At 40.8% G+C, this 10,551-nt stretch overlaps 1 protein-coding gene and 1 pseudogene across 10 annotated transcripts in view; one reads left to right on the top strand and one right to left on the bottom strand.

Annotated features, from left to right (window-relative positions):
- The first annotated feature begins 3,133 nt into the window (after positions 1 to 3,133).
- On the top strand, positions 3,134 to 3,364 carry LOC102479487 (heat shock factor-binding protein 1 pseudogene; annotated as a pseudogene).
- Positions 3,365 to 9,077: 5,713 nt separating this feature from the next.
- Positions 9,078 to 10,551, bottom strand: part of CAPRIN2 (caprin family member 2) — a 67,750-nt gene continuing 66,276 nt past the window's right edge. For 5 of the 10 annotated variants that reach the window (XM_006140241.3, XM_006140243.3, XM_027770912.1 and 2 more), the window contains one exon: positions 9,078 to 9,998. In XM_006140241.3, the coding sequence (XP_006140303.1) occupies positions 9,430 to 9,998 (569 nt within the window). In that variant the 3' untranslated portion in view covers positions 9,078 to 9,429. Of the gene's footprint in view, positions 10,072 to 10,551 lie in introns of all 10 variants that reach the window. The other 5 variants (XM_006140244.3, XM_014587144.2, XM_014587145.2 and 2 more) reach the window with 3 other exon arrangements.

Below are 10,551 nucleotides of genomic sequence, written 5' to 3'. Positions count from 1 at the left end.
AATAGAGGAAGAAAAAAGGCTCTACAAAACTACCCGAAAGCAATGAACAAAATGGCACTAAATACCCAGCTGTGATAGCATATCAATAACACAAGAGCCTTGCGAGGCTGGAAGCTACATGGTGACCACAAGTCCAGATTCTGGTGTTGGCCAGAAAACATACCAGGTATACATGTAGGTACTCAGGATCTTGGGAGCTAGAGGGTTAGGTTAAGGGGATTGCAGTATGATAAGATCCTGCAGAGGTTGCTTCTTTCTCCCTCTCTTTTCTTGCATGCAAAAACAGTAACAAACGATAGAGAACATTATTATATGCTCTTACACACTCTACAAGAAAAAATGGCAATAGAAAATCTTTACTTATCTATACAGATGCTCCTTAACTTAGGGTGAGATTATGCCCCCAATGAATCTGTTGTAAGTAAAAAATCATTGGGACCAGCAGCTGGCATAATGGCTATGTCACTGGACTCCATGTAGTCAACTGCGGTTTGAGTCCAGACCTGGTGGCTTAAAGTCACACCGAGTGCATGTGTGTGCATGCCCAAGACCCCAAGAGGAGAATGAAGGAGAAGGGATTGCAGCATGGCCATCCCCCACTGGGAAGTTCTCACTTTCTGTTTCTCTGTTTTTCTGGCGAGCACATGTACCCTATAGCAAAAACCTCTCCAAAATAAATAAATAAGTTGAAAATGCATTTAATGCTGGCAATGCAGCAGACAGTCCCCAATTTATGATGGTTCAACTTACAATCTTTCAACTTCACTACAGTGCAAAAGTATATGCACTCAATATAAACTATAACCCTGCTGTAAATTATAAGGATCTTCTCAACTTAAGGGGTTATATCTAGATGTATCTACTATTAACTAAAAACAAAATTATAAAACACCCTAAGTTGAGGACCACGTGTAACTATTTTGCTTTTTCATATTACTATTATTTAATTTGCTGTAGGGCACATATGCTCATCAGAGAGAGAGAAAATGAGAGAGCAGCTGCCAAGTCCAGGATTTGAACCACTGGTGGCCATGTTGGAGCCCAGTGGCTTAGCCTCCATGCTGTCTGCTGGCCCCAACTCTAACTATTTTGAATGTAAACAGATTAAGTTCTTTGTTCAAAATAGGTGGAGCCAGCTCCATGTGTAGCAGTAACGCTCAGGAAAAGGTTGATCCCACTTGGCAACCATAGTTCAAATTCCCAGTCAGGACAGTCTAAAAGATGCCAGGCACAGACACAAGTGCCCAGGATCCAACAACCTGGAGGACAGTGTGACCAGGCTCTGTGAAGGGTCTTCACTTTTTTTCTCTCCCATAGAGCACATAAACATGCTCTATCATGAATAAAAGAAAGAGAATGTATAAAGGAAAAAAAAAAGCACACAGTGGCTGAATAAATGAACAAAAAAGACAAGACATAAAAGTCTTGACAGATTTTTCTGTTTTTCTATTTAAAATACAACGTAACTTTTGCAATGACCCAATACATGCTACCAAAAGAGAAAACTCATAAACTGGGACTAGCAGATGGTGTAATGGCTACATCGCTGGCCTCCCACATGGTTGACAGTGGTTGATTCCCAGACCTGGCTGCTTGAAACTCATGCTGGGCGCGTATACATACCTGCCCACAACTGGAAGAGAAGGGATTGTGGCATGGCCATCCCCCCTGGGGGGTGATTTCTTGCTTTCTCTCTGTCTCTGTGGTGAGCATACATGCTCTATAATAAAAATCTCTCTTAAAAAGAAAAAATAAAATCAAGGCCAGCAGGTGGTGTGGTGGTTGAGGCACTGGACACACCTTGGTTCAAGTCCCCGACCTAACAGCTTTCCTTCTCACTTTCCTGCTCTTTCTCTCTCTCTCTGGTCAAATTAAAAAATAATAACAATAAATAAAATTAAATCAATAATTAGTTTTTAAAAGTATAAACTGAAAGTGAAGGGACAGAAAAGATATCACGTGCAAATAGAAACAAGAAACTTTAGACTTTAGGTCAAAAACTGTAAGAGATAAAGGTCAATAGATAAAGAAGTCAATTCACCAGAAGAACACACCAATTGCAGACATTTATATATCCAACATAGGAGCACCGAAACATAAAAAGCAATCATTAAGAGGTCTGAAGGGAGACGTAGACCACAACACAGTAATGGTAGATTCCAAAGCCCCACTTTGAACACTGGACAGCTCATTCCGACAGAAAATCAGTGAGGAATCATTGCATTTGAACTACACTTTACAGCAAATGAACCTAACAGAAATCTGGGTGATCAGAAAAGTTATGACACATTTTTGCATAGAAAAATAGTCATGACTTTTATGATGACCCAGTGTTCAGAATATCCCCCATCCAACCACAGCAGAATACATATTCTTCTCAAGAGCACGTAACATCCTTCAGGATGGTAGGTTGTTAAGTCACGAGAGAAGTTTTAAATTTAAGATCAAAATCATATGAAGTATCTTTTTTGACCAAAATTATATAAACTAGAAATCATTAACTGGAGGGGCCAGCAGGTGGCGTGGTGGTTAAGGGCCCTGGACTCCCATATGGTCAACCGTGGTTCAAGTCCCAGACCTGGTGGCTTGCTTTCTCACTTTCCCTTTCTTTCTCACTCTGTCCCTCTCTGGAAAAATTAAAATAAATAAATAAATTAATTAATTAATAAAGTTGAATAAAATTTAAAAACAATCATTAACTGGAGAGATAATGAAATATTAACAAATATGTAGAAATTAAATAATAGTCTTCTGAACTATTGAGTCAAAGAAGAAATTAAAAGGGAAATTATTGTTTCTTTGTTTGGAGAGGTTTCTTCTTATTGGGCGCATGCGCACGCCAGAAAGACACAGAGAGACAGAGAGAGAGAGAAAGTGAGAAATCACCCCCCTGGCCATGCTGCAATCCCTTCTCCTCCATTCTCCTCTCGGGATCCTGAGCACACCCGCACACGTGCCAGCCTAAGTTTAAGCCACCGGGTCCAGGACTCGAACTGCAATCGACTACATGGGAGTTCAGCGATATAGCCATTACACTAACTGCTGGTCCCAAGGGAAATTTTTTTTAAAGTTTGAAGCAGATTAAGTGTTGGTGACGGTCTGAGCAAATACCACCATGCTGGGCACCAGGGAGATGGCTGAGACTGACCCCAGGACCACGCAGGACCTGACCTCTGTGCTGCAGACTCTCTTGTAACAGATGCAAGATAAATTTCAGACCATGTCCGACCAGATCATTGGAAGAATCAATGATATGAGTAGTCGCATTGATGATCTGGAGAAAAACATAGCCGATGTCATGACACAGGCTGGGGTGGAAGAACGGGGAGGGGAAAACACGATACCCGCCACACTTAAGAGCTGAAGGTTGCTAATAATTAACAGCGAAATCTGGAATACCAAGAGAAGACCAGCTGGCTTTCTGAGCTAAGCACGATGTGTAGACAGGTTTTATATTATAAAGTGTGCGTTCTTAACCATATACTATATAGTGAGCTTGAAGAGTGACTCCCCCAGTGTCTTGAACATGTTATCTTCACAGTTCAGGCCTTGGTCAGTTGTGCTATTAATTATTAAACATTTAATCTTTTGCAGTTGCTGCAAAAAAAAAAAAAAATTTTTGAAGCAAATAAAAATGGAAACACAAAATATCATAATGTGTGGAATAAAGCAAATGCAGTTCAAGTTGAAAATTTATAACAATACCTACATTAAAAAAAAGAAAGATCTCAAATAAACAACTCAACATTACAACTCAAGGAACTAGAAACATAACTAAAATTAAGCTGAAAATGAGCAAAAAGGAAGAAATAACAAAGATCTGGGAAAAAAATAAAACAGACTAGAAAAAAATTGAAATGAAGAGCTATTTTTTTAAAGATGCAAAGGATGAGAGTCTATTATAATGAATTATATGTCAGCCAACTGGACAATCTAGAAGAAATAAATACATTGCTAGGGACAATCTACCAACACTGAATGACAAAGTAATTAGAAGTCATAAAAGATGAAATCAGTAAGTAAAAATATGCTTTCAAAGAAAAGCCCAGGACTAAATAGCCCATGACTAAATTCTACCAAAAATTTAAAGGACTAATACCAAAACTTGTCAAACTTTTCCAAACAACCATAAGAGAGAATACTTCCAAACTCATTTTATAAGGGCACAATTACTTTTCCACCAAAGTCAGATGAAGACACTAGGAGGAAGAAAAGAAAAAAAAAAAAAAAAAAAAAAACTAGATGTCAAAACCTATACCTCGCTTCAGCTCCATTTTCATAAGACAACTAATTATTCATAAGGGAACTTCAAAAAGTTTGTAGGAAACAGGAATTCAGAGTTTATTTGGACACAAAAAAGTTTGGAAATCCATGAGTAGTTTTTTCATAATACATTTTCCATAAATTTTGTTTGAAGACCCTCACATACATTATGTGAAATGACATTCCACTTCGGTCATTCCTATAAGACCCTCCGGTTTTTTTTTTTTTTTACATAAAATCTGTAACTGGGCTTTATAAACCTGTTAATGCCCATTCCATTTCTTGAAAATGTATGTAAAACCTATGCACATATAGTTTTTAAATTTTTAGGTTTTTGCTACAGGGTACATGCACTCACGAGAGAAAGAGTACTTGAGAGAGGAAAAGTGAGAGATCACTCCCCAGGAGTATGACCATGCCACAATCCTTTCTCTTCCATTCTCCTCTTGGAATGTTGGGGCATGCACACACACATGCCTGGCATGATCTTGAAGCTACCAGGTCCAGGACTTGAACCGTGGTCAGCCATGTGGAAGTCCAGCACCTCAACCACTAAGCCACCTGCTGGACCCTATACAGGTTTCTTTTTTTTTTTTTTGGAGAGGTTTCTCGCTATAGGGCGCGTGCGCTCGCCAGAGAGAGACATAGAGACAGAAAGCAAGAAATCACCCCCCAGGGGGGATGGTCAGGTCACGCCGCCTTCTCCTCCATTCTCCTCTCGGGATCTTGGGCGCACGCACACGCGCCCAGTGTGAGTTTTAAGCCACCGGGTCCGGGACGTGAACCGCGGTCAACTACGTGGGAGTCCAGCGACATAGCCATTACACTAACTGCTGGTTCCCCCTATACAGGTTTCTTAAGGGCATGTGACCTTTTACTAAATGTTTATAGAACTAGCTTCAAAAATTATACTTTAGAAGGAAAAATTCTTGTCTATTAATTTTTTTAAAAAACACTTACTCATGTATTGGGACTAGCAGATGGTGTAATGGTTACGTTGCTGGACTCCCTGTCTAGCGCACATACTCTAGAGCAAAAATCTCTTAAAAATGTTTTTTAAATTTAGAGATTTTTGCTATAGGGCATGTGCACTCACTAGAGAGACAGAAAGCAAAAGAAATCACTCCCCATGGGGGGTGGCCACGCTGCAATCCCTTCTCCTCCATTCTCTCGAGATCTTAGGCACGCACGTACATTGAGTTTTAAGCCTCTGGGTCTAGGACTCGAACCACGGTCAACTACATGGGAGTCCTGCGATGTAACCATTACACCATCTGCTGGTCCCCATTTATTTATGATTTTCAAGCTGCTGGGTCTGGGACTTGACCTGTGGTCATCCACGTGGGAATTCAGTGCCTCAATCACCACACCCTCTGATGGCTCCATCTATTCACTCTTATAACCCAGGAATACTAGTTAATTGTCTTTATATTAACAAACCAGTATTTAATTTTAAATACTCTTCCAAAAGACAATTATCATCATGAGGGAATACCCTAGTCAAATAATCTTATTGGACATTTACCTTCAAAATACACAAAGAGGTGCTCACAATATTTTCAGCACATACTGACTGTGTTTAGGAGATGACTAAGCTAAAGACCCTAATGTGTAGAAATACAATGGCTAGAGAAAGGCCCTGTTGAACTTGATCAGCAACTGTTCTTAAGCGTCGAGTTTCCCTTCAAAAACTTAATCATATGGGACCAGCAGTTGGTGTAATGGCTATGTCGCTGGACTCCCATGTAGTCGACCGCGGTTCAAGTCCTGGACCCGGTGGCTTATACTCACACCGGGCGCGTGTGCATGCGTGCCCAAGATCCCAAAAGGAGAATGGAGGAGAAGGGATTGTGGCGTGGCCATCCCCCCAGGGGGGTGATTTCTCGCTTTCTATCTCTCTGTCTTTCTGGCAAGCGCATGTGCCCTATCGCATAAAGAAACTAAAAAAAAAAAAAGAACTTAATCATATTACTGCTTTTCTGTATAGTTTAGCTCTTGTTCCGGACATAAATGCCGTGAACTAATTTAACTGGCATACTATTATCTAGTACAAAGTACCTATCATGAGCTGAGAGGTCCCGTGAGACAGCAATCGCAGCACACCCTCGACCTTGAGACCACCGTGCTAGGGAATTAAACACGGCTTCAGGTGTAATTGCTAAGTCCATACCCAGTTCCTAAACATTAACTGTAACAGATGCAATATCCTTATACCATCCCCCTGAGATGACGTAATACCTCAGAGAGCAGGATCAAGGCAACTTTCCTCATCTGAGGAGAACACCCTTCCCCAACCCTTAACATACTCCTTAATATTCTCCAACCTAAATGCTTATTTTAAAAAAAACTCTTCCTTAAATTGAGAAATAGAATATTAAGTTATTAATGAGATACATTAAGCTTAAACTGGGAAGTGTGAGTAAATGCTCTGTCAAGAATGAAAATAGGGCACAGCTCTGCAAGGCTGCAGACTGCCGTTTGGATCCTGGGTCAATGTGTAACGCCCTAGGTGAGTGGGCATGCCCATGGCTCTAGCTAGCCAGAGGCCTGGGGGATGGAGGAGGGGGGCAGCAGGGACTACAGCATGGAAGACCTTTATGTTTTTCTCACTCAAAAAATTAAATAAACCAGCACTGGAACTAGCAAGTGGCATGGAAGTTAATGCACTGACTCCCACATGGCCAACTATGCCATTTGAGTTACAGACCAGGGGGCTTGAAAATTACTCCAGGAGTGTGCGCATGCATGCCCAAAATCTCAAGAGGAGACTGGAGGAGGAAGGACTGTGGAGTGGCCATGCCCCCCGAGAGGTGATTTCTCACTCTCTCTCTCATACTATAACAAAAAAATCTTAAAACGAAACAAAAACATAAACACGGAACTCTGGCAGTGCCTGCTATGCTGCATCAGACAACATGCAGACAATATGTTGAAACATACATACACAGAACTCTCATTTTCTCATTTTCAGAATGAGAAAACAAGAATAGCATCTAACACTTATGATATGCTTATTTGTTAGGCATTGTGTTAAGTCTCAATTACATCCTTAGGTGAACCTCACAAATGTCCTACAAGGTTGTGTCATTTCCATTTTTTAAAAAAATATTTTAACTTTATTTTAATTTGAGCAGAGAGGCAGAGAGAGAAAGAAAAAGAGAGAGAGGAAGTGAGAAAGCAAGCCGCCAGGTCTGGGAATTGAACTGGGTCAATCACATAGGAACTGCATTGTTGTCATTTTACATATAGGAAAACAGACTTTAGAAAAATCAAACGGGCCCAGCCTATGTAGTGTAGGTGTCAGCATACTACACTGCAAGGCTGGGTCCTCGGGTTGGCCAGAAAACATGCCAGGAGTATGTGCTGGTGCCCAGTCCTGAAGAGTTGGAGGGCTGGGGAAAGACTTCCACAGCATAGTGAGACCCTGTCAAGAGTGCTTCTCTTTCTCTTCCTCCCACATACACACCCTCTTAAAGAAAAAAATTAATTTTTTAAAGAATTAAATTTTATTTCTTGCTATTTTGTAATTTGCTGTAGGGCACACATGCTCCCAGGAGAGAGAAAGCAAGAAAACCCGCTGCCAGGTCCAGGACTCAAACTGAGGTCGGCCATGTGGGAGTCCTGAGGAAGTGAGAAAGCAAGCCGCCAGGTCTGGGAATTGAACTGGGTCAATCACATAGGAACTGCATTGTTGTCATTTTACATATAGGAAAACAGACTTTAGAAAAATCAAACGGGCCCAGCCTATGTAGTGTAGGTGTCAGCATACTACACTGCAAGGCTGGGTCCTCGGGTTGGCCAGAAAACATGCCAGGAGTATGTGCTGGTGCCCAGTCCTGAAGAGTTGGAGGGCTGGGGAAAGACTTCCACAGCATAGTGAGACCCTGTCAAGAGTGCTTCTCTTTCTCTTCCTCCCACATACACACCCTCTTAAAGAAAAAAATTAATTTTTTAAAGAATTAAATTTTATTTCTTGCTATTTTGTAATTTGCTGTAGGGCACACATGCTCCCAGGAGAGAGAAAGCAAGAAAACCCGCTGCCAGGTCCAGGACTCAAACTGAGGTCGGCCATGTGGGAGTCCTGTGCCCTAACCACCAACCCACCTGCTGGCCCCAAGAAAAAAATTTTAAGAGGTAAAATAACATGCCCAAAACTGTGCAGAAGCAGGATTTAACCACAGCACTGCCTGACCTCAGAGTTCCTAATATTTGATAATTTGGTATTTGCCTACTTGCACTGAAAATACACAAGATTCTCTAGATGAGGAGGGGCAGTAGTGTTACCTGTGAATCTCCTGCTAAGTCTTGTATTATTATCCATGTGGTAGGTATTCAGCTAACTAAAGGAAGCACAGGCCCTACTGAAAAACAGAACGGCTTCAAGAAGAACATGTGATTTGGTCCATGGAAAACAGTTCAGATCTTTTTTTTTTTAGTTAATTTAATCTTATTGTCATTATTTTTTACTTTTTGTTTTTTTTTTTTAAGTTGACCAGAGAGACAGAAGGAAAGTGAGAGAGCCAGATGCCAGGTCTAGGACTTGAACCACAGTCACCCATGTGGAAGTCCAGTCACCTTAACCACCATGCCAACCTGCCGGCCCCAACAGTTCAAGTCTTTTAATGAGATGCATAATATCAGAGAAAAGCAACCCTAGAAGGAACTGCTATATATGAAAGTTTTGTTTCAAAATAATAGTATGAGCCCAAGGAAAAAAAAAAACAACATTCAAGAGTTATCAGTGATGAATTCTAAAAGTTAGGAATTTTACCTCTCAACTAAATATTTAATCCACTAGGAACACAGAGGGTGCATGTAACTTTTTTATTGAGGCACAACAAGGCATTGTAACTTGCCTGAACTTGAGGCAGTCACTTTAGAAAGCTAAACGTTAATACAGTTAAGGATTAAGTGCAAACAATATACATTCACAGCTTGACTAGCGAGGCTACATCACAATTTATAAAGTGCCAGATTAGTGCTAATTGTCATTCGGCTTGAAATTTTTCACCTAGGGAAGGAAAACAAAATAGTAAGGACCTCCTCCTTCCTCTAGGAATGAAATTATCTTTCTAAACCCATCAGTCAGGAGAGCAAGGACTACTTTTCCTTCCATCCCACTAACTAGAACACCATCCTTTTTCATTGTCGATTCTGTATGGACTTTCAATCTTGGTAAAGAAGATAGCCTGAAAATGTAGAGTATTTCCAACTACTTCCGTAAATTGCTCCCCGGTGCAAGCGTAACCATATCTGGTCTCCCTGGAAGAGCTGAAGAATCGCGTGGTTGCTAGCAGTTTCGTGGTCTGGAGCACCGTCGTTGGCGTAAGCTGATACCAAGACCTCTTCATTCTTCATGAGGTTGACATACAGGGGCACATTCACCGCCAGCTTTAGCATGTGAAAGATGAAAACGTAGGTGCCATTCACGGGGCAATTAAATCTACCAAGCTGGAGATCGAAAGTTTCTCCCAAGTTGTTCAGAAGAAGGTCAAACACGATAGGTTGGTCTAGGGTTCCGGGGGCCAGATTAGAGGTTCTGGCTGCGGAGAAGGCAACTCGCATCTGCTGAGGCAGGGGGTAGACGTGTACTGGCAGTATGGTGGCTGCTGGGTTTGTCACTGGCACATCCACAGGGGTCATGCTACGGGAGTCTCCTTGTCCAGAGTCACCACTATTAAAGGTGTCGGTGTCTCTTTCTGGGCTGCTCACCTGAGAAGAATCACTCCACCCTGCTGTTTTATTAGCAACAGTGAGTTTCTCATAATGAAGCAGTTAGCTTTGAACACAATATTTAACATTAGTCGGCTACTGAAACAGATAGAGATACATTTTATAGTAAATTCCAAAACAAAAGCAATCAAGTATGACTAGATTATACTTTTCTCAATTTTTCTGGCAATGGGCTTTTATAATATCATTCTAAAGCCAGAAGGGATCTAGATAATCTTGCTTAATGCCTCATTTTTCCCAAGAAATAAAATAAATCTCCCCCCAAAATGTTGGATAACTTACCAACACTCATAAAGCAAAGGCTAAAAATCACATTTGAACACTTACTTCTTTATCTTTCTCTGATAATTCTCACTTAATTCCTCAGTATTCAATCTTATATTCAATGCAGCTAATGTAGAATCTCAAGAAAACTGAGATTACCCAGAAGAAACCAACTTTTAGAACAACGATCCTATAGTTTTCTGGAGATATTCTGATAGGGTACTAAGTCCCATAATTTGATGCTTTTTTGTTTGTTTTTAGTTTTTTGCTAGAGAGAATGAGAGGGAAAGA

This window comes from Tupaia chinensis, unplaced genomic scaffold, assembly GCF_000334495.1.
Source record: "Tupaia chinensis unplaced genomic scaffold, TupChi_1.0 Scaffold000028_1, whole genome shotgun sequence".
Taxonomy (NCBI): Eukaryota; Metazoa; Chordata; class Mammalia; order Scandentia; family Tupaiidae; genus Tupaia; species Tupaia belangeri.
This window is presented reverse-complemented; position numbering and strand designations above follow the sequence as displayed.